The following is a 25392-nucleotide window of genomic DNA, read 5'->3' as shown; positions in this document are numbered from 1 at the left end:
TTCTATATCGATCCTTCTACTTGGGACATGTTCTTTCATCCTGCTTTTCTCGCTTCCTCCTTTTTGCCCCTCTCGCCCCCTCCTTTTTGCCCCTCTCGCCCCGTTTGCCGAATTTAAACATATAGTGCACATGTAACTACAGTTTTCTATAAAGCGCACAAATACCATCTGCGTCAGTAGCGCGATAGTACAACACACACACAAGTATGTTGTTCTGCCCCTGTATGCACTGGGCTTAGCCTGTTCATAACAGAATGGAACTGTGCCCCTTTTTTTTTCTTCTCGATTTGACCCTAGTCACATTCTGCAAAAACCCCTTGTCATTTGATGACTTTTCTACATTCTCTTTGAACTCCTAAAGCCAGCAGCCTGAACAGTGTGCAAGAAACTGACAGATACGCCAACTTAAAAAAACTTGGATGAAACAACTAGTTTAGGATACTTGTCAGCGGGTTCTCTTAACAAATGACCTATAGACTGCATCCAGCAAATTGTGGCATTGAGTGCATGGAGCCTCTATCAGATACTAATTGTGCCAGCGCCCACTCTGAGACCGTTCTGTGCGATGGGTAATAATTGCTTATCGTAGGGCATCACATAATAGTCTAGCTCCACCTGCACCAGCTTTTCCCTGTGGGGAATTCGTTTGTAGTGGAGCATGACTAGGGGGGATCATCTGCAGCTCTGAAGCACTTTTGGCCACCATCTAGACCTAGGTCCTACTTGAGATGTTTTCTGCAAACCAATTTCAATTGTGTATGATTATGTACCAGGCTTTCCAGTTTAATATAGAGTAATAGTAAGGGTGGTGTTTAGCCAGTGTCACAGGAGACTACTCCTCTTTGCCATACAGTAAGATCAGTTAGGCATTATTAGTTCTAGAGTTAAAGGTGGAAAAGGTATAGTGTAAGAGTGTCTCCTTCTCTCCCCTTTTTTGGAATGCCAAAAATGTTATTTATAACTATGCAACCAAATAAAATGTATTTAATCTGTACGACTTCCAAAACCTGAAAACCCCATTAGTCTCCATGTGCACAACAAATAGTACGCAATTTATTTTCATTTGGAAGCCTAGAAATGCTGAAATGAAGTTATGCCGTCACCATCTCACCCTCATTGCGTACAAGAAGCAGACCGTCCATTAGCTGATGCAGCCTGATTAGAGTGCCCTGTCAGATGCATTATGTTCGAATTACAAAGATTTTGCCTCGCCTTACGCAGTAGTACTGTGCTTCTGTCAGATTTTCAGAAATCAGCCCAGTTCACTCATTCGAGGAATACAGGAGTACTACTACAGTAGGTCACTCCAACTTAAGCAAAATGTTCATGGCTCTGGTTCAGTGTTTGCAGTCGGAGAATTGGACAACGCCTAAGAGTAATGGAAATTTTAAGTTTGCCCTACACAGTGGTGGAATAATAGCCAGGATATATGAAACTGGACATCCTGCCACAGTTCAGCGGAATTTAACTTGCCCACCAAATGGTCTGTACTGCGACTTTCTGGGCTAGAGAAAATATCCGCTTTCTGAGTGAAATGATTAGCCTACAAGTCATTCCTGAGTCCTGACTCTAGTCCGACTGGCAGAAAACGTGCCTCTCTGTGGGGAGGGCATCAGTAACACCTTGTCGGAAACTTTGAAGAAGGCACTTGTTTATTTATAAGGAGTTGAGAGTTGTCGATCAGTCGTTTCCTTGCTACACTTATGTTATATAAAAAATAAAAAAAACATTAGAGTTAATTTAGTTACAGGATTTTAAATTCATCTACCACTGTAAACCATTAACAGGTGTAATAAAAAAAGGTCACCCTGACTTCAGAGTCCCCTATCAGTGTATTGCCTCACTGCACACATTGTATTCACAATTGCAGCCTCAGCAGTCTTAGCTTTACAAAGATAATTTTAGCAATAGTGAAACCTGAAGTGAGATCGTTGCCTTTTGGAAATTTCACCTTAACCTTCCCACTTTCAGGAGCAGCTCAAATTAAACTGCATATGAGAATTTCAGATTGAAAATCCATCTCTTGAATTTGTGCAGACATTTGAGAGCCACTGGGTCTGACAGTACTGGTGGAACAATACTGTGAGAACCGTGAATGAAATGGAAAGGGACAATAAGAAGGAAAAGAATTGCAAAAACTGTGACTATAAAGGGGAAACTTATTTTATTAACTACTTTTGGAGTCAATCGGTGAAATTTACTTGCAGCTATACTAGCTGGTCACATGAAGCTAAAATCAAAAAGAGATCCCTGAAACTCTCCATCTCTTTCAACTGTGTATAAAATTGCTGCAAACGTATTAATAAAGGGGCTATGTAGGACCAATAATAATGTTATGCTTAATTCAGAGAATACACTCGTACTAGTGAGGTGAAATCCCAGTCCAACAGAGTTGCCAGTAGATTTAGGTCTGTACAGTTTAGATGAATAGAGAAAATAACAGAGTGCACTCTCCCCCCTGGGTCTGTTAATTTTGGCAACAAGGCCTTTTTGGGCCCTAGGTACTGAAGTACATTTTAGCAATATATGAATAATGATGTGCACAAGGGAGTTAAAGACATTACTGTGCATAGCCATCAGTTAATATTTGTACATGTTTGCAGTGCCATTTGTTTGCTTCTTATTCAATGGCTTACTTTGACTTGTGTTTCTGTCCCCTGGGAGCCAGATTTTTCCATCCTTTAGATTCTCTGAGTACCATTCCACTTCTCACAAATTATATTGAAGAACTGTTTTTTCATTAAGCACCCTGAGTTCATGTGTTTATTGCTCTCTTGTGTGCGCCCCCTAAAAAAAGTACCTGACTACTTTACTTTACCCACCTCTCCCTGCTTCTCACCCACTGCTCCCTGCTGCTCACCCACTGCTCCCTGCTTCTCACCCATTGCTCCCTTACTTCTCCTTTAAATAAAATATTTGAATGTCGTTTTTGTTTGAGGGGCATAGCCCAGCAGCTACCATTTGCTGCTCCACTCCTTTATTGCTACCTCACCCCGCCTACCTGTTGCTTCCCCACCTGTCCCCATGAGCTCCTCCATTGCTCCCTTTTTCTCTAGGTCCTTTAAAGAAACATATTTAATTGAACTTTTTTTAGAGGGCCTGGCAGCTGCTATTTGTTGCCAAGGTGCTCCGCATTTCTATCTTGAATAGATCAATACAAAAAAATGCCCATATCCGTTCCATAGGCACAGACATGCGTAGTGACACCTGCACGCTTCTATGGAATGGCGAAGCAGCGGGAGTCTTTTTTTCTTTTCTTTTTCTTGTGATACCGGTTAGCTTTGCCAATGCTTATTACAGAGATAACCCAAGCAAGATTAAGCAGGAGTGGTTTCTTTTCCATTCAGTTGACAGTTGTGATTTGGTTATGTGTAGTTGTTCATTTTACCATTTATTCATTGCCTTCTTTCAAATTCCTGACGTGCATGTACATTGCCATTAAAATAATTAAACTGCAAAAAGGTCCGTATATTTAGGTATCAAATCTAGCAAGTTTAAACAAGGTCAAATATATTCTTTGGGAAAGGAAAGAATGGAAAATTGAGTGCTGCAAGAATGTCGGTGCAGCGAAATCCCCCTTTCTAAACCCTTATAGAACCTAGGCGGGATTAGATATTTAGTAGAGGAAAAAGGGTTTCTGTACCTTACAATTTCGAAGTATTTCTTGTAGGTTCTTTAAATGCTTCATTAAACTGCTGAATTCTTGTTATAGTTGTGATCAGATTATCTTCGATTAATGATAAGGAAGCAGTTATGTTGTTGTGGGTTGTTTTGTCTTTGAAGTATACGAGTAGGCAGAGTCACATTTCTGGCTCCAAGGTGGTCTGATTTCTTCTTTGAAATTAGAAATGTGTTCTTTTGTGATGAAAAGGCCTCCAAGATAGTTAGTGTGTTAAAAAAATTGCTATCTTTAACTTGGAGATGACTTATTATGCTGAATTTTAACTCTCAAAATTGTCCAAATATGCTATGTTTGGTTAATTCGTGTCATGGACTGAACACGCTGTGGCGTATTTTAATGCTTTCTAAAGGTCTTTTGTGAAGTTTAGGTGTGGACTAAATTTTCCATTGCTGTAGTTTGCCGTGAATGCGTTTATTCCCATCTTAGTGGTGTGCTTACTATCAATTCAATGCTGGCAAGCTCATAAAGTTAAATATTTAAGGAGTCTCTTGGGACTATTTTCCAAGCTCAAACTTTCATGTCCTTTTTTACCCTTGTTTATGCATAACTGAATCTTTAACTAGTCAGCCAAATGGAATTGCTAAAGGATCAGATAAACCTAAGCCAGTGCACTTGTGAGTGATTCATTTGAAAATGCTGTGGTTTTCTACGCCTCTCTGAAGTATTCGCAAGAAATTCATAAAGCATCACTCATGTTTTGATACTTAAGATGGAATTTTGAAGTTAGTGTGGTTCCCTGATGTCTTTACTTTTTTTTAGATGTTGCTCAATTAAAACGTGAGTGCCATTTTTTTCTTTGCATACAGCATGTTTTTTATTGTGCATCAAAAGGGTCATAGTTTATGGACCTGATTTTTGTCCTTGGCTTTAAAATAGGAGCCCGCTTGCACAAATGGAAGAGGAGAGAAGAGACCACGTAAGCAAGATGAAAAAAATGGAGATGGAAATGGAGCAGGTTTTTGAAATGAAGGTTAAAGAAAAAATTCAGAAACTGAAGGACTCCGAAGCAGAGGTATTTAATGACAAATTACCTAATACAACTTTGCACATGTTCTACTCTACACACCTTATTCATCTTCTGTGAAATAACAAACATGTCCAATTGCTTATGTTTTAGTGATGTTCATTGAATCAAATTTGTACTGATGCTTTACTTAAAAATCATATCACAATATGGGGACATCATCCTCTCCCATATTTTAACTTCTCCTTGGAGTTACTAAATCCTAAAATAATGATTTTTCCGGCTCCAGATAAATTTGTCAAAGGTCTCACTTCTCTCACGTGCTTTTTACATTCACTTGAAGTGTGCCTTATTAACCATTGTAGAAGATGCTTGCAAGTCCTTACCGGTGTCATCATTTTGAGATTTTTATTGTGTTTTCTATTCCAATCTTACAGTGAATCGAAGAGCCTTGAAGTGGCATATGATAGCATGCTCCAGTAATAAAATATGTATGATATTTAATTATCTTTTTGTGTATTGCTTTCGTATGAAGCCCCTATTGTGAATACCAGAATCAGTATCCTGGTATTAACTGAGGTGACTTCTAACTTGCTGTTATCTGTGGATTAGCCATGATGCAAGTAGCTTCCTCACCCAGGTCTTCACAGACCTTATGAAAGAGGTTGGTGGGCTGGCACTGATTCTCTGCCTCCGCTCAATATCCAGAGAACTGATGGAGCTGGTAGAATGGTGGATGGAATGTGGATGTCCAAATGCTTTCTCAGCCTTTTACTGGTCTCCAAATATTCGAGGCAGCCAGTGGAAAAGCAGGTGCCCCCTCTCCCTGGCCTTGCGTGGTTCAGTGCGCACCAGAAGACAACCGATTTCTCAACTCTTCAAGACCTGCCACAGTCAGCTTGGCTGAGGCTCTCTGCTCTAGTCTACGGAGCAGAGCAAGGCCTTCGGGGATCCACAAGGAAGGTTAGTAGAACAGGTTTACCGAACACCTGTTAATTATTTAGTAATATTTTAGATGCAGGTTGGGGTTATTGGGGAGGGGCAACTAGCTGTGCATTGTTGTTTTTTTAATTAGCAAAGGGTTGGGGGAATGCTACGAGATCAGAAGGGTTGCAGGATACAGTATATGGATGTTTTATGTATGGACAGAAGGTTGCTGTCAGAGTCAAAGTGTGGTTAGTATAGGAGTGGTAGAATCCTAAGGCCTTAATATCTACAGTGACTGAGCAACATTCTCAGACTGGGAATACATGTCTTCACTAGATTCAGATGGCTGGGGCATCTGTCTGATGTAATGTAATGTGGTAGAGTCCTTGCAGTAGAATTTCATAAGTGTGCTGTACAGGCAGAGGATGAAATAATTTTTATAAATCTGTCGATTCCTACCCAGAAAGGGAAATTGAGATGTATTTATTTCAACATATAAGGTCTGATTAAATGTTGATGTTCTTCGGGTCAGTGACCATTTGTAACAGAAGGGTGTTTCATTGGAGGTGGATGGTCTGAGTGAGTCTCACCATATGGATTTTGGACATCCTCACAAGTCTAATGATTAGGTCCAGAACTGTTTATCCTTATAGTGCTTCTCTCTCTTTTTTTTTGAGTGAGTATGCGCTGTTTACCATTTGGTGTTATTTCTAGCCTTTACTGTCCTCGGACATACGTCCCGCAAGCCTTCCAGTGTAGTTGGGATCTTTTTTTTTTCCTTCACCGTTTGGTCTGGATCTTAAGGAAGGAGCTCCTCCTGGACGAGCAGAAGAAAGTAGTTTGTTTTTTCAGGAAATTAAACTGTTGTTTTCATCTGAGGACAAAACACTGCAAGACCTACATGAAAATCACTGTTTCCCTCCCAAAATTTGGTTTTAAATCCTTGTCACCCACCAGTTTGTCCACAGGAGAATGTAGTGCGGGGATGGAGCAAATGCCATTAAGGTTCTGCCCTACCTGCCACCACAACTTTAAACAAGAGGTCAATCATGGGGTATGCAACTTGTGCCACCAGACAGAGGACTGCCGCGCTTGTACGGAGTTGTAGCCAAAAATACTAAAGGCTTAAGAAAAACAGAACTTGGCTAACTATGCCCTGGCACAGGTGCAGAAATACATCCCCAGGGAGATACCTACAGCTACAATGAAGCATGCGAGGGCATAGATATGGCAGAGAGTCAAGATTCCGTGCCAAAAATGAGGACACCTAAAAGGATAAGTCGCTGAAAGAAAATCAACATCAAGAGACAGCTAAGGCTGCAAGCAAAAGGTTAACAACCCAAATGTTTTGGAAATACCTTCTGCAACGATCACAGGGAAAGTAGTGCAGATCCACACAGACCACTCCAACCCAATTGTACACATGAACAGGAGGGGGAGGTGTGGGGAGCGGTGAGAGGGGCGCAAGATCAAATGCTCTATCCAAGTACCTCCGGGCATCTGGAGATGGTTGGTGCAAAAGAGGATTCTCTTGGTAGACAACAACACAAACAGCAGACAGACTAAGTAGGCAATAAGAATCTTGCACAATTGTCAGTTAATCCAAGAGTGATAGACACAATCTTCCAAGCCTGAGGAACACCACAAATAGACCTGCTTACAATACCTGCAAATACAAAGACTTTGTTTCCAGGTACCCTCACCACCTATCCCAGGGGAATGCACTGTCGATAGACTGGTCAGGAACATTTGCCTACCCCTTTTCATCAATGGCACTTTGACAAGTGCGATCAACAAATGCTAGTAACATAAATGCCTCTTAAGAAGGCTAAGAATTTCTAGTGTTGTCACTTCGAAGTTGGCACTCTATTCCAAGCATTGAATTTTTTTGGGTGCACACTAAGTAATTAAGATGACTCCGCAAGTTAAGTGGTCATTGCTAACCTCTGGTGAGACCAACAGGTCATGAGTTTGTAAATCCACCTTTAATGCTTCTGACACCTGTCAGTAAACTTAGAACAGTGTAATGGCACACTTCCTGTTTAACAGCGCGTGTGAATAAACAGTGATATATTGTGCTGTGTGAAGTTATTTTACGGTGATGGGGATGCTTTGGGAATCCAGACATGATTTTGGCCTACTAGCCCGACGTTTCACACTCTCATGGTCGGAATTGTCTGTGCCTGCCCCCTGAAAAGAAAATAATAGTGGATAGAGCCCTTTTTGCTTTTGTATGAAACATTACCCCAGCGGTGTCAATATATCTTGAGCTCTGTTTGGCCTAAGCAAAGGTCTCCATAAGGGTTATGTCTGTCACAGTGTCTAGAAGGTGAGTAGCCTTACTTGCATCTAAAGTTTAATGTTTTTTTGGTGTTTTTTTCCTTTGAGAGTGGCATACACTTGCGATCTTCTACTGGTACAGGGCATACTTGCTCAATGCTAGCTCCGGTGTCCACTGTCAAACCGGTCCAGGGAAGGCATGGCTTGGCAGTTCGGGCTGGACTGTTCCCATGAGGCACAGGGTCAGACTGATTTTCATATGTCCATGTCTGAACTGGGGTGGCAGAGTGGGCTAAAGAACGGTGATGGATTAAACCCAGATCTGTTGACTGGGTGCGAGTGTTTGATTGGTTCAGATGCTCCGTCCATCACCACCCCCTTTTGTACCACTGTCAAACCACAACACACTAGATCGAATACTATTGCAGGAGCGCATAGGGAATTCACCCAAAGCTTGACTACTGGAGGCGATTGACCGTGAATCATTAAAGGGTGGCTTGAGAAAGGTAATGGGAGGTTCGTGTCTTTCTGCTTATTGTCAAGAGACTGAGTCACTCTAGAAAAATGTCAACATTTTACTCAACGAGTAAAATATAAATAGAACAATGTCTGCTAAAGTGGTTAACACTGTTTATATGCACAGTGTTCTGTTAAAGTGCCAGGTTAAGTTCAGTGGTCTGTTTTGGCAGTCGAATGTTAGTTGTCATATGGAAAGTTTTCCATTAAACCTTTTTTGAGAATGTGTGGGAGGGTTTGAGAAGAGCAAATAACCCCTTTTTTCTCCAGAAGTTTAAAAAAGGCAGATACGATTGTGAAAGTTGTCTTATTTAGTAACTGCTTAAGTCCTGTACGCTGTACCTTTTATTTTGATCTCCGTTTATCTGGCCTGGAAGTATGAGACATTGGTCATTTCGTACAACAAATATTTGTGCTTTGGTGTACGAGTTATGGTTTGCTGACTCCTGAGCAAGTTATGGATTGTGGTTCTAACCTCTTTGAAGTGTTATAAGCACTCCTAACCATAAATTCACTTTAACCTTCAAGACCAACTCCATCAGCGGCTTAAGTGTGTAAAAGAGGGTGGGGTAGAACAAAATAGTAAACGTTGCTCTTCTTTAAAGAGGAAAAAATATTATTTGGACTTACACCAGGCTTGCTTTAAAACTTGAACTTTACTCGGAGCAGTGCCTTTGCTTGACTTGTGGTAAATCAGTTTAGTAGTTTTTGAGAAATTTGTATTACAATATAAATGTTGAGTGGGCTTCAAAGGATTAAATTATAGAGAGGTCACTAACAGTTGAAGATGATTTCTTTGGTTTGCCTACAAGATCAGCGCAGTGGATAAATATATATGAAATCTGGTGCTTATTTAGGTTACCCTTCTCGTTTTTAGATTCATGCAGATTGATTTTTGGGTGGGGGCCACAGATAAAAGGCTGATCTTAAGAAGTGTTAATTTGCTAATTATTATTGCATTCCTTTCTGAATCCACATGTCATTTGGCAGACTTTTATATGTATGAAGTTGACACTCTGCACTCCTTATTGAAAATGTGTTTCGCTTGACCATCAAATGTTGGTTCTATCTTATACAGGTGCTGTCGCCTAACCTGACTGGCTCAAGTCAGTGACAAAATATAAACACAAACAGATCCTGTTTGAAAGCGACGCACTATTCACATGCCCCCTCCGGGTGCTCTATATACCATAGTGGTGCATAATTTTACAAAAGTTTGAAAACATAATGTGCATTCATTCAACAAAAATGCTATACATATTTTTGTACAACAGGAAGATGCAAACAAATTAAGTGAAGAACATGAAGTGTTTAATTAAGATTTCTCCTTTTTCTTTTGCTTAGTTCTTCTGTCAGATGATACATTACTTCATGTACATCCCATCCTCTTTTTCAGCTAATCCCAATGCATTTCGGTATGATTATACCTTCATCAGGGGAATACTGTAATTGAAATCAATACAATGACAATGATCAGAATTCAAAATTGGGGAGCCCCAAACTCCACCTCGTGTACATTTTGACTATAGTGCAAGTTTGTCATAACGAGTACCAGCTCAGCTAAACCCTCACCTACGTGTGCTCAAAAAACGTGTGCTCAAAATGCGTCCCAACACCACAGTCATGTTATCTCCATACCCGGAGTAATCTGATGTGCACATGTACCTGAATCTGTGCACTGATCGACTTGACTTTTCAAAAAGATGAGGTTCCTGAATAAATAAAGTACAAAAGTGACTCCCTGTCCAAGCCGTAGCATAAGGGTTATGTCTATACACATGACAACTGCTAACCCACCGCCTCCTACCTGTGTCAGTTCGTGTCCTCTCATATAATACCGCCTGAACCTTGTCCACGTTCTCGCTATCTGTGGGGTACATAAATGTCACCATAAATCCTCCGTTACCGCAATTGTTGTCTGTCTTTCTGACTAGCTTTCTCTTTAGCCTGCTGCAGTAGTGTTTCTGGATATCCTCTCTCTTTGTATGCCTGAACCATGACATAGCAGCTCTATACACCTCCATCCCTCACCAGGAGGGTATAGAGGCAGTAGAATGGATGTTATTGCGACATGATTACGAGGAAGGCACAAATGTGTTTCTTTTAGAGCTACTCCATTTTTGTCTGTATCATGGATATTTCAGATGGCAGGACAGTTTTTATCTTCAGAGGACAGGCACGAGCATGGGTTTTACCGGAGCACCAACTTTTGCTAATATATTTATGGCAAAATATGAAGATGACAACATCCTACAGCACTCTCAGTGGTCGGAACATCTTAGACTTTACGTTAGGTACATTGATGATATTTTAATGGTGTGGGATGGAACACGTGAAGAACTAGTGACCCTACTGACTCAACTGAACTGTTGTCATGATCAAATCAAGATCACATACTCCATCGACAGTGCATCCATTAACTATCTGGATATACTCATAGAGAACAAGGGAGATGGTTTACACACTAGGCTGTATAAAAAGTCCACTGACCGCAACAGCGCATTGCATTATAGCAGCTTTCATACCTTTTCCTTGAAGAATCACTTACCCTATTCGCAGTTTTTACGAGCAAGGAGGATCTGCTCACAGGAAGAGCAAGGCACACATGAGATGGATGTCATGGTTCAGGCATACAAAGAGAGAGGATATCCAGAAACACTACTGCAGCAGGCTAAAGAGAAAGCTCGTCAGAAAGACAGACAACAATTGCTAGTAAAAACAGTGAAACAACCATTGAAGAGGGAGGTTTTCGTAATCAAACACTCCACATCGAGTAGGCATATCAAGAAAAGTATTCTGACAAGATGGGAAGTCATAGAACAAGAGAATGATTTTAAAGATGTGTTCTTTGACAAACCAATGTTTGCACATACGAGGTCCAAGAACTTAAAGGAGATATTAAAACAATCTCAGACAAGAAGGACAGATGTCCGACACAGAGGCATGGTGAAGTGTCATAATTGTGGACACTGTGGAAATGTAATGGTAGGGGACGTTTTCACACACCCTCAGACAGGCAAGCACATACAATTAAGGCACACGTCGGATTGTAACACCAGCATGGTTGTTTACGCCATCAAGTGCCCTTGCGGGCTGGTGTATGTTGGGAAGACCACCAGAAAGGTTAAGGTTCGCGTAACAGAACACAAGAGCCTTATAAGAACCTGCAATACTAAATCCAGTTTAGCCATGCATTGGAAAGAGAGACACCACACAATCCCACAATTGCGTTTCACAGTGCTAGAGAGCATTAATCAAGAGCAACATGCTGATTCCAACCGCCAATTAGCACAAAGGGAGGTATACTGGATTCGCCATTTGAATACGCAAGAACCGGATGGGCTTAACGAAAAAATTGAATTAATTTGTTTCTTGTAAATAAGCGTTTGTATTTGAGAATAACACCTGTTTTCACTGTGGCTGTTATTATCATGGTAACACTGTTAGCAATTTTGTCACAACCAGCACTTACTTAGTTTAGTATTAGAATACTATCTCTTTATCTCTTTGTTTCGTTTTGAAGGTCCTTATGTTCAAGTTTGCACTTTTAGCTTTGTTGTATGAGGCATTTTCATACTAGATTCATGCACCGACGTCCATGTAGTAATGGCGCCCATAGGAGGATACAGCATTTTAGTGTCCACCCTGAATCGCCGGCTTTCCTTTAAGGAAGGCGGTGATGTAACGGCTCGCAGACGCAAGACGACGAGCAGAGGCGAGGAGTTTCCGCTAGCAGGTACATGGCAGGATAAGGGGTTAGGCGCAAGGCGGAGAGACGGCAGGTCTCGGTAACGGAGGATTTATGGTGACATTTATGTACCCCACAGATAGCGAGAACGTGGACAAGGTTCAGGCGGTATTATATGAGAGGACACGAACTGACACAGGTAGGAGGCGGTGGGTTAGCAGTTGTCATGTGTATAGACATAACCCTTATGCTACGGCTTGGACAGGGAGTCACTTTTGTACTTTATTTATTCAGGAACCTCATCTTTTTGAAAAGTCAAGTCGATCAGTGCACAGATTCAGGTACATGTGCACATCAGATTACTCCGGGTATGGAGATAACATGACTGTGGTGTTGGGACGCATTTTGAGCACACGTTTTTTGAGCACACGTAGGTGAGGGTTTAGCTGAGCTGGTACTCGTTATGACAAACTTGCACTATAGTCAAAATGTACACGAGGTGGAGTTTGGGGCTCCCCAATTTTGAATTCTGATCATTGTCATTGTATTGATTTCAATTACAGTATTCCCCTGATGAAGGTATAATCATACCGAAATGCATTGGGATTAGCTGAAAAAGAGGATGGGATGTACATGAAGTAATGTATCATCTGACAGAAGAACTAAGCAAAAGAAAAAGGAGAAATCTTAATTAAACACTTCATGTTCTTCACTTAATTTGTTTGCATCTTCCTGTTGTACAAAAATATGTATAGCATTTTTGTTGAATGAATGCACATTATGTTTTCAAACTTTTGTAAAATTATGCACCACTATGGTATATTTGGCAGACTTTTACCATTTCTAGTCTTCTTTGGTAGAACAAGTTTCCAGGAGGTTCATCAAATCGGCCCAAAGTAAAAAAAAAAGGGTGACATTTTTGTTTACTTATTACTTTGGTGCTGTTTAAGCAATCTGTATACAATGTAATGGGCTATTCGCAAGACAAGCCTAGTGCAGAAATCCTAGTCTTCCGATGGATAATTCTAAATGCAGGTTCCTCATCTTTTGAGTGTCCCCAGGTACCAAACTGGATTCATAGTTTCAGCAACTGTGCTCCTACGTGCCAGCAGGTGAGGGTCGTGTCCGGCTCTGTGTTTGCTCTGTACTGCCCTGGAACTGAAGGAGCAGAGCTGCATGTAAACGCCACACTTGTGTGCTGGCGCCAATTTCTGTTTCTCTGCAACTTTGACAGTGAATACAGAGTTTTACTCTGTGCTTTTCTGTTTTACCAACAACTTCTAATAACTTTCCGACATTGTGCTCTGAAATGATAACCCCTCTGAAATCTCCAGGCATAAAGCCATGCTAAGGGTGCTGGGAGCAGGTGTTGGTATGGACCTGCATGAGGTGTGTTTGGTGCTTGGACTCCTGGCATGACTCTTTAAGTTGCGAAACATGTGTGCCCGCAAGCACCCAAAGATGATGAAGGACCAGGAGGAGAAGCTCTTCATCACCGTTCACAAGAGGTTGTAGTTGAAATACAAGTCTAACTCCTACTTCAGTTTGCAGTCCCTGTGACGGGGTGTTTCCGTCAATCAATCCACTTCCTACTCAGTTTTAGGGTAAGTTGAAGTCCAAGCGCAAACAAAAAAAGGCAAAAGAAGACTTTGACCCATCCCACCACAATCCTGACTCCCTTTATTGCACTTTCAGGCAGCATCGAGTTGCGGGCCGCCAGTTATATTGCCTTCAGCGTGTCCTCCAACACTTTGTCGTCTTGGAACCTGATCCTGGGTCCCTACCAACTCTGGTACAGACTTCCACCGCACCAATGAAAGAGCTGGTGTTGACTCTCATGTCTGACCCCAAACTGATGTTGGCTTGAGCTCAACTAATGTTGTGGTACAAGAGCATGGAAGGGCAACCGGGTTTAATGCAGCCTGACTCTCACCTGGTGCTTCTGTGGCTATGCAGCTATTAACAGCAGCTTCACTCTTTTTGTTTTTGACCCTGTACTAGAAACACATAGGATCACCCAAGATACTGATAACAGAAGGAGCAAGGTGATTTACTGCCCCTCACTATACTGAAGATGTGCTATGTTGGATATACAAATGCAAGTCTGCTAAATACCTTCTCTGAGATAAAGCTTGACTTGTTACATGGACACAAATTGAAGTAAGTTCTTCATTTGTGGCAGTGGTCTGGAGGGCAGCCGAGCTGCTAGAAATTCAGTTTCCCTCCATTGAGATGAAATTAACCGTTCTATCAGCAATTCTTCAATCATGGCTGACATCGACGGAATACTTTTTTTTTTTATATTCTCACTTGCAAGCCTGGTTCTTAGATTCATAAATGTGGTTTTACTGACAGACAAGTACACACATGCTCTCTAAGACATGGTCAGCAAGATCTTTCTAGCAGTGCCAGAGAACATTGGAAATTCTCTGGCTCAGGCAATGCATGACAGGATGCAGTGAAGTGCATCATCCGTGCAAACCTGGATACTGCTGAAGGCCTTGACAGGGCTGTTGGGACCGGTGTTGTGCTCCAAAGGCACACATGGATAAGGTTGACATGGTTTTCAGGTGCTATGTAAGTGTCCCTAATAGATATGCCCTTCAATGAGTCCACTGGCTGCCGGTGACTCAGAGGGTACAAGTTCAGGCTCTGGTCCTTGCACACAGAGCTTTACACGACTCCGGCCCCTCCTACATCAAGAAGAGAGTGGCTTTTTACATTCCCCAACGCCCGCTTAGGTCGGCTGCCCAACGACTGATGGTAATTCCTCATTTTCGCCGAGCTAGGATGGGCGGTCAGTCTCTATCGGTTAAAGTAGCCATCCTTTGGAATGCCGTCCCGTTAGAGCTGCGCCACACTCAAGACCTAAGATGTTTTAAAAAATTACTTAAAACCCACCTTTTTAAACAGGCCTACTAACTCATCTTCTCTCGCCAGTTGTGCTAGACTGCTTCGCGCCAGGATACTCCGGAGTAGTTGTGCGCGCTACAAATCACAATATAACATAACATAACAAAATCTGTGTAATAAAGATTTATGAATATCTGTGCTACTGCATGCTGTCTGGGTTTACTGACGCCAGAGACCGTTTCACCATCAATTTAGGAAATTAAGAGGCAATTAAAGGAGGACTAGCCTGTAGGGAACGTCCAGCTTCTCAACTGGTGGCACAGCAAACTGTCCAGTCCTTTCAGATATTAGGTGTGGCATGTCATAGGTGTGGCATCATCAAACACAGCTCAGGGCAGCTGGGTCAACAGTCCACCAATTCCGCCTTCTCTGCTGCGATGGCTACCAAGCCACTTTAGTTTGACCTTTGCAGCCCATGGCAGGTCAGTGAGCAGCAGGATTCCACATTTCTTCCCCATGTGGAGATCCCGTACATCAGACCAATGGTTCATACAGATAATTCAAAGGGGCTATGCCCTGCCATTTGTTTCCTACCCACCCCATCTTCTTCCCTTGATATAACAGATTTTGGAGGCATACCTAACAATCCTAATGCAGGAGGTACATCTTTCACCCTCCGTGTACAGGGGTGGGGTGGGGGGGGTTGTGTGGTTGTTATTAGTGCTACATTTTGATTCTCAAAAAAGGAAAGGAGCCTCAGGCCTATCCTGGACCTTCGCAGGTTAAATTATGTTCTGTAGATCAACTAATAAAGAATGCTTACTATGGCTCAGAGCCTTTGCACCCTAGTCCCAGAAGATTGGATGGTATCCCTGCTTGCCAGACGTATATTTTAATGTACCCGTTTTACAGTCCCATCGAGATCGAGAACATGCAGTGTCAACAGTTTTGCTCATTTTAACCAAGGCACTTTTTGGGAGACTCATTCCGGCTAGAATGAAGTGAGGGGCTCCTGTATGCCTTCCCACCGATGCCTGTCCTGCCTTTGGTTCCGAAGAAGATCAGGCCCAAATCATTTTGTTTGCCTTGGACTACGCAGGAAGAGTGTGGTACCCAAACATTCTGAGCATTTGTCCTCCATTCAGGCTTCACTTTTGGTAAATCTTCTGTCTTAGCACAAGGACACGTTTCTGCATCAGAATCTCCTCAACTTATCCCTCCATGCATAGAGACTGAACAGTGGCGGCTAAAATGCTTGAATTGTCATCCTTTGTTTGTTCTCTCCTTAGCCCAGCAAGGCCTTACAGTGGTCACAGTGAAAGGTTACTCTTCCGCCCTTTCAGCCATTCTTTATTTACCCCGCTAACCGCCCTTATTTAGGCCACCAGCTGTGATAGTGTTCATAAAAGGATTGGCCCGTTTCCTCTAAAAAAAATTGTAATACCCCATTGGGACCATAACCTGGTTTGACATTCCTTGTGTACACCCTTCAACCCTGTGCTCAGCTGCTCCTTAAGGCTCTTGATGCAGAAAAAAGTATTCCTCATGGTTATCACGAGTGAGCTTCAGGCACTGTCCATACAACAGTCAATACTTTATTTTTTTCTGTCAAGTTGGTGTGAGGAACCTAGAGGCTTTCCTCTGTAACGTCGTGATGGTTGTAATGCTCTTTCACAGTGGCCATCGGATCGCCTTGCCTGCATTCTTCACTCCTCCCCGCCACTTGAAAGAAGTGAGCTCATTCACCTTCATCCAGAGAGGGAGTTGAGCTCTCACATCAACAAGACAAAAAAATCACCAGACAGATCTTTATCAACTTCTCGGATTCAAAGTAAGGCAGGGTGGGGCAAAAGAGGACCCTGTCAAGTAGGCTAGTCACTCACCATTAAGACCTGCTACACACTAGCTAAAAAGCCTCCCTCTGGTCTGAGAGCTAACCGGGTCAAGGCCAAGAAGACTGTATTAGCATGAGGGGTGCCTATTCTTGACATCTGCCATGCTACATTCACTCGCCACACCTTACCTTTGGGAAGTTCTGCTTTGATGTCTAGTCTAAAGGTGAGGAATCCATGATTAAAAGTATCCATCGGAAGAACAAGTTTCTTACCTTTGGCAATTCTGTCGCCAACAATTGTTCTACACTGTGCCCATGAGGATGCGAAAAAGAAACACAAGGGGACATCTTAAAGATGAGAGATCCATGGCTCGACATTCCATCCACCAAAAGTAGCATCACTGAGGTAAATAACTGAATTTTCATGTAGATCTGAAAAGGTAAAGGGTGTTAAAATGAAAAGCAGGGGTGTCAAAAACGTATCTGTTTCACTGAAATCCGATGGGAACCTACAAAGTGATGGTGGGGCGGGTCAAACGTCTTTGAATGGCCAGTAAAGTTGGTGCCATTCATAGATTTGCACGAAATGTGTCAGATACCTTACATGTTTTACTCCTAATATGGTGAGGTTTATGTAGATCTGTCAAAGGGCATGGTTAAGAGGGGCAAAAAGTGTTAATTTCCTAATGTTGGCAAGTTTTGACTCCTGCCCAAAATTTTGCAGGTAATTAATCGTTACATTTGCTATTGGTTTCTCAAATTAAGCCTGTTGCAGGGATCACAGTGGGTAAATGTATGATGTGTTAATAAATGTGGGACCATTTCATTGGTTTGCATGAAATTTGAGGTAACAGATTTAGATTTGTTGTCATGGTAAATCCATTCCGTCTATCAGGCCATGCACAACTAGAGTTGTACATAGGGCCTATCATCAGGCCCTTTGTACTGCCTTCCATGGGTGGCCATTCTCTTCTATGTGCATCCATGGTTCATGCCTACTTGGGGTTTGCCTCCAGGCCTAGTCTGCAACCAGGCACTCTATCGAGCCTTCAACAGTCTGCGAACGCCGTCTGCATAGGACCTTTGACTGTGTACCAGCAGTTGACCACATGGCCTGGCAGTCAGCCAAAACCTGCACCCTACCCTTCGCCAGTGGCTAACCCCTGCTGTGCATGGCCCTCAGGCATGTATAGCTGAGGTGCAGATTATTTATTTTTATTTTTAAGCATTTATTCAGGATTTCACATTTTGAAAACTCCAGGAGGATCTGTGGGTGTCCAGAGAGAGTTATGGTCTCTTATAATGTTCGAGGCATGTGGGCTGCTAAATTCATATCTTAGCATTAGATCGCCACCTAGTGTTGGGTCCGGATGATCGCACATTGTTGTCCTGGAAGAGTCTTCGAAGTATCCTGAGATAGGTGGCTCCTCCCCTGGACTACAGTGCGCATGGGCATCGGCTCCATCCCCAGATAGTTTTTTTCCGCCATTGGGTTCGGATGCGGTCTCGACTTCTCTCTGTCGGAACCGAGTAAAACTAACTTTTTAAGGCCAAAAGGTCTTATATTTTATAGCGTCGGTATTGTTTGCGCACGGTCTCGAGTTCTTCCAACTCTTGGAGTCGGATTCAGCGGAGTTTTTCACTCTTCGGACGTCGAGGCCTTCTCATCGCGACACGACCGCAACTTTCCAGCATGGAGCGGAGTCCGTTTAAGTACTGTCCGCTCTGTGGGTCTAAGTACCCACATATAGACCTGCACCCGGTCTGTAACAAATGCCTTTCACCGGACCATGACGACGGCAAGTGCAAGGCTTGCGCTCAGTTCCGGTCTAAGAAGACTCTTAAGCTCCGGCGCGCGGTGCGCATGGAGGCCAGACAAGCGGCCCCGGATCCAGAAAACATCTTCGGCGACCAAGAAGAAGATGAACAGGGTCATCATCTCCAGATATCCCCACCCGAAACGGAGGTCGAGGCGGATCCGGTAGACAACGAAGGAGTCGCGGGTCAAGGCCTTGAATACGTCGACGAGGTAGGGGACGTCGAAGAGATTTATGGGGCCGCGGAAGATAGCTCAGGGGACGAGCTATGCCCCGAAGGTTTCGAAGATCACGATCGGGTCACGGGATCGCCAGTCGGCCTTACCCAAGACCCCGTGCCGCAAGCCACTGCCCCGCCATCAGGCCCGGCCACGGACATACTTGCTGAGCAGGCCACATCGAAATCGAAACCGAAACCTACGGTGTCGACTACACCTAAAATGGCCGACCCGAAAACGAAACCGAAACTTATGGACTCGAGCGTCCCTAAAATGGCGGCCGGCCCACAGAAAACTACTGCACCCGCCGCCGCATCGGCTCCGTCGACCTCCGGTCCGCAGAAGTCGAAGAAGTCGGTCGATTCCAAAGGGTCAAAAACGGCGCAAGAGGAGGGATCCTCTACAAAGGGTGGTCGGCACGGATCAACCGGGGCGACACCGTCTAAGCACGCCAAGGCCAGCGGCACGGCTCCGGTTACGCCTGGGACTCCGTTAGTCGGTCGCGTAGTGGGCACGGAACCGACGCAGGCGCACGGATCGACAGCTGGCACATCTGCGCATCGATCCAAGGACTCTGGGTCAGCGACAACTGCATCGGCGTCCAAACCTAAGAAAGGCCACCAGGACGTCGGATCCGAGGGGAAGGTCAAGACATCCTCGTCAGCGCCAAAAGCCACTGTGAGTGAAGCGTCCCCCATCGCCGCTTCGCTTCAGAGAATCAGGGACAAGGCCGCTGCTACGTCGGCTCCGTTGCCGTCGCCTCAGACGCCGAAGGACGCTCCGGCAAAGCCTAAGAGTAAGCTTCTCTTCCTTCTGCCGCCGAAAGAGGCTCCGAAGGCCTTTTCCACGAAATCGACGCCAAAGAAGTCGGATTCTTCTACGGCAGGAGCACCTTCAGGTCGAGAACTCGAATCAGAGGACGATTCTGAGCACTTCATCGACGCCAACACCGGCAAATTAACCCTATACAAAAGGAGGATCACTTCAGAGCCTCTGGACTCCTATGTCATCCCACTAAAGAAGAAAAGGGTTCCTCAGGACGCTTCTAACCTCATAGAGCCTATTCAGCCTCCTCCTAGTAGAAGCCCTACTCCCTCACCAGAACCATCTGAGGGTGAGGGATATGATGAAGAGGACCAATACACCTTCCCCATCAATGAACCAGATGCACATCCAGATGCATATGATGACATTGGTGACCAAGGCACCCAGAGTGTGGGGCAAGACCCACAACCTTTCAGTGCACGTGCATCCCCAACAGAGGATTCTGCAGGTTTTCATGCACTAATTGAGAGGGCAGCTGCTAATCATGATGTGGACATGCATGCTGACCCGGTTGAAGAAGACTTTCTCTTTGACACCTTTTCAGTCTCTGAGAGGACTGTAAAGACACTGCCTATGCTCAAGGGAGTCCTCAAACATGCTGCGGACATCTTTAAAGAACCTACCAGGGCGAGAGTGGTCAATCCACGTATTGAAAAAAAGTACAGACCAGCACCTGCAGACCCTGCATACATTCGGGGACAGTTGCCGCTAGACTCCCTGGTGGTCGCCAATGCCCGCAAAAGGGCCAACTCCCAAACAACGGGTGAAGCTCCTCCCCCGGATAAGGAGTCCAAAGTGCTAGAGGCAGGGGGCAAAAGAGTAGCTGCACAGGCTGCCAACTTTTGGCGTATTTCTAATACACAAGCACTCTTAGCACGTTACGATAGGGCGCATTATGACACCCTAGAGCAGATTATACAACACCTGCCTCCAAAGTTTCAAGAGGGCACAAAACTGCTTATAGAGGAAGGCAAATTGATCTCCAACGCAGCCATCAAGTGTGCACTTGACGCCGCAGACACAGCAGCTAGGGCGATCAACACTAGCGTCATGCTGAGACGACAGGCTTGGCTCCGCATATCTGGGTTTAAACCTGATATTCAGACAACCATCCTTAATCAGCCAGTCAATCCTGATAGACTGTTTGGTCCAGATGTTGACACCACCCTCGAAAAAATAAAAAAGGACACAGAAACTGATAAGTCCATGGGGGCCCTACAGTCACAACAGTTTCGTGGCAGCAATTTTCGTCGCTCAGGTGCACGTGGAGTCACCAGAGGACAAATGGGTCAACAATCTCAATTCTCAAGAGGTGGAACACAATCCTCGTTCACAAAACAGAACAAGGGAGGTTACAGAAATAACAGCAACAGAGGTCGTGGCAGAGGAAACAACAGCTCCCACTCCTCTACCCCAAGCAAACAGTGACTCCCTGTCACTGCCCCCCGACCACTTAACACCTGTCGGGGGGAGACTGCAGCAGTTCCTGCCCGTCTGGAGAAACATCACCACAGACAGGTGGGTGCGACAACTAGTCCAGTATGGTTATTGCCTAGAGTTGAAATCCACTCCACCCAACATCCCGCCAAGGCAAAGGCCTATGTCCGCAGAGCACTTGCACTTATTGCAGCAGGAAGTAGTGGTGTTGCTGCAAAAAGGCGCAATCGAGCTCGTGCCGGTGGGAGAGGAAGGCACAGGGGTATATTCCCTGTACTTCCTTATTCCAAAGAAGGACGGATCTCTCAGACCCATTCTAGATCTACGTCCCCTCAACCTGTACATACTATCAGAACACTTCCATATGCTTACACTGCAACAGATTCTTCCCTTACTAAACCAAGGAGACTTCTTAGCAACCTTAGATCTCAAGGATGCTTATTTCCACATTCCACTACACCCGTCCCACAGGAGATACCTCAGGTTCACTATTCAAGGCAAGCATTACCAGTTCAAGGTCCTACCCTTCGGAGTCACCACAGCCCCAAGGGTATTTACCAAGTGTCTGGCGACAGTAGCCGCGTACCTCAGGAGGCAGGGCATCCATGTCTACCCCTACCTGGACGACTGGCTCGTTCAAGCCAAGTCGGAACAACAGTGCGCCGCGGACATGTCGACTACCATTCACCTCCTTCACGATCTAGGTTTCTCGTTGAACTACCCAAAGTCGCACCTTCAACCGGCACATGTCCGGCAGTTTCTAGGCGCAACGATCAATACCCTGACGGCCGTGGCCCAACCAAACCAAGTCAGGATAGAAGCATGCAGTCTCTGATCCAGAAATTCAGACCACAACACTCACTTCCAGTGAGAGTGTTCATGCAGTTGATAGGCATGATGGCCTCCTGCATCTTCATAGTCCCTCACGCACGGCTACATATGCGCCCGCTCCAGGAGTGCTTAGCAAATCAGTGGACACAGGCTCAGGGACAATTAACAGACCTAGTGTTGGTTACCAGTCGGGCATACGACTCTCTGCATTGGTGGACTCCACACAACCTTTGCAAGGGCCGACTGTTCCAGGAGCCGGTGCCACAGATTACCCTGACGACGGACGCATCTCTCCAGGGATGGGGAGCTCATCTGCTCAATTACACTGTGCAGGGACTATGGACGACGCAGCAACAGAAGATGCACATCAACTATCTGGAACTGATGGCAATCTTCATGGCACTCAAGTCCTTCATTGTACATCTGTGCAACAAGGTAGTGTTGGTCCGGACGGACAACATGACCGCGATGTACTACATTCAAAAGCAGGGGGGCACCCACTCGCCACAGCTGTCTCATCTGGCTCAGGGCATGTGGCGGTGGGCCATTCAGAGGAACATCTTCCTCATGGCAGAACACCTCCCGGGCAAGGACAATCAGATGGCGGATCTGCTCAGCAGACACAGCCATCAAATGCACGAGTGGGAGTTACACCCATCTGTACTCCACCCGTACTTCCAGCAGTGGGGTCATCCGGAGATAGACCTGTTTGCAACAAAGGAAAACGCAAAATGCCAACACTTTGCCGCCAGGTTCCCTCACCCACAGTCGCAGGGGAATGCGATATGGATGAACTGGTCAGGCAAATTTGCGTACGCTTTTCCGCCAGCCCCTCTGATACCGCTGGTGGCAAGAAAGCTAAGGCAGCACGCGATGACTCTCATCCTAGTTGCTCCAACGTGGGCGCGCCAAGCATGGTACACCACGTTCCTCGAACTCTCAGTGGTGCCGCATCAAAGACTGCGCCTCACGCCCAGACTTTTGACGCAGAACCATGGAGAAATTCAGCATCCAGATCCGCAACAGCTCAACCTGGCGATCTGGCTCCTGAAGTCCTAGAGTTCGGATACCTTAACCTGCCTCCAGAATGCATGAACATCATCAAGGAGGCACGGAGGCCGACTACCAGAGCATGCTATGCTGCAAAATGGAAGCGTTTTGTCATTTACTGTACAGCTAATGACATCAACCCGCTAGATGCATCTATCCCTAACATCATTTGTTATCTGCTACATCTGTACAAGTGCAATCTAGCGTACACTTCCATTCGGATACATCTATCCGCCATCGCAGCATATCTTCAGAATAGGCAGCATCTATCTGTCTTCAGGGTGCCTGCCATCAAAGCTTTCCTTGAAGGTCTGAAACGAGTCATTCCCCCAAGAACACCGCCAGCTCCGGTGTGGAACCTCAATGTGGTCCTCACCAGGCTGATGGGACCACACTTTGAACCACTGCACTCGTGTGAACTCCAGTTCCTAACGTGGAAAGTGGCTTTCCTAATTGCTATTACGTCACTAAGGCGTGTTAGTGAGCTGCAAGCGCTCACAATCCAAGAGCCATTCATTCAGATTCATCCAAATAGGGTAGTGCTACGTACTAACCCCAAATTCCTTCCGAAGGTGGTGTCACAGTTTCATCTCAACCAAACTATTGACTTACCGGCATTCTTCCAAAACCCACAAACGGTGGCGGAAAGAATGCTCCATACGTTAGACGTACGGAGGGCGTTGATGTACTACATTGACAGAACACAACACTTTAGGAAAACAAAACAACTTTTTGTTGCCTTCTCACCACAACACAAAGGCAACCCTATTTCCAAAGCAGGAATAGCCAGGTGGATTGTTAAGTGCATCCAGATATGTTATCAAAAGGCCAAGCGCACTTTAACGATACCCCCAAGGGCGCACTCCACACGCAAATTGGGGGCATCCATGGCTTTCCTAGGGAACATTCCTTTAGAGGATATTTGCAGAGCAGCCACGTGGGTTACACCACATACCTTTACAAAACACTACTGTGTTGATGTGCATTCCAAGCAGCAAGCTGCTGTAGGACAGGCTGTTCTCAAGACACTTTTTCAGGTTTCTGCAGCTGGCACGGGCAACCGCCGCTGGTGGAGGGACTGCTATGTATTCTATGCTAAGATATGAATTTAGCAGCCCACATGCCTCGAACTGAATATGCTACTTACCAGTATGCATCTGTTCTTGGCATGTAGGGCTGCTAACATTCATATCGCCCACCCTCCTCCCCGGTGCCTGTCGCAGCTGCAGATATACTATTGTATTCAATCATTAGCATGGACATCCTTTACACTTTTCACTCCATCTTCTGCCACAATGGCGAAAAACAATCTGGGGATGGAGCCGATGCCCATGCTCACTGTAGTCCAGGGGAGGAGCCACCTATCTCAGGATACTTCGAAGACTCTTCCAGGACAACAATGTGCGATCATCCGGACCCAACACTAGGCGGCGATCTAATGCTAAGATATGAATGTTAGCAGCCCTACATGCCAAGAACAGATGCATACTGGTAAGTAGCATATTCAATACACATCATTTTATAGTATATAATTTTATAGGTCTTTTATTCTAATGTACAAGGGTCCTTTTGGAGCTTCCAAGATGGGCCTGGGGTCAGGGCATACACACCCTGTCCCCTTATACCATATTTATATTTTACACTATGGTGCTCAGTGCACTACTTTAAACAATGACAATAGCAACATAAATATTTCTGTGATGACCAGCCAGGCAGACCATGTGGACGCTTGGATTTGGCATAAGATCAACCGATCTGCAGTGGTTGATGGGAGGAAAACCTCTCTTGCCCTTTAGCATGCCTTCATTTTTCAAACTGGAATAGAGAATATTCTGCCGATTTACGAATCCATATAGGATCTACTTAATTAATAGTTAAGATAGCGCTATTTTTAAAGCAAATTTCTTTAAAAAAATAATAATAATTATGCAACTGTTAAGGAGGGTTGGCCCCTGCTTCCAGTACACAGCTACTGCTGGATGAACTTCAGAGGGTTGGCTGCAGGGCCATAGGTCATGCTGTGCTGCCATCTCTCTCAGCTCACCACTGAAAGCATGTATAGTGGGATTCGACTGGCCATGGAGCATTGGTCGCAGGGCTGGGCTTAGCCAATGTCCTTTACGCACAACCAAGAGCTGTACACAGTCGAGGTTGGCCACCAGTGGAGGGTTCGACATTGGTCTAGGCTGAAGGCCTTGTGACCAGCTCCTGTTCGGCACGGCTGAAGGCTTGATGTGTGTTCATAAAAACCTCTGAAATTCACTTTAAAAAAAACAAAGTCCAATTATGTTTAAGTACACTCTCTGAAATTCCGCAAACCATAGCTCACACACCTGCCATGCAAACCATAATTGGCGCACCAAATGCAATGTTCAAGACCTCGAAAAATGTATTTTAGAAAATAGGTGGACTACACACCTCATCTTTAAATTACAACACTTACTCAAAGAGCTTACATTTTATCCATAGG

At 44.7% G+C, this 25392-nt stretch overlaps 1 protein-coding gene across 2 annotated transcripts in view; it reads left to right on the top strand.

Moving 5' to 3' along the window:
- Nucleotides 1-25392, top strand: part of SEPTIN7 (septin 7) — a 525571-nt gene that overhangs the window by 478520 nt on the left and 21659 nt on the right. For both annotated transcript variants that reach the window (XM_078688225.1, XM_078688224.1), the window contains one exon: nt 4559-4694. In XM_078688225.1, coding sequence (XP_078544351.1) covers nt 4559-4694 — 136 coding nt within the window. The remainder of the gene's footprint in view (nt 1-4558; nt 4695-25392) is intronic.

Source organism: Lissotriton helveticus, chromosome 4_1 (assembly GCF_964261635.1).
Source record: "Lissotriton helveticus chromosome 4_1, aLisHel1.1, whole genome shotgun sequence".
NCBI classification, from domain to species: domain Eukaryota; kingdom Metazoa; phylum Chordata; class Amphibia; order Caudata; family Salamandridae; genus Lissotriton; species Lissotriton helveticus.
This window is presented reverse-complemented; position numbering and strand designations above follow the sequence as displayed.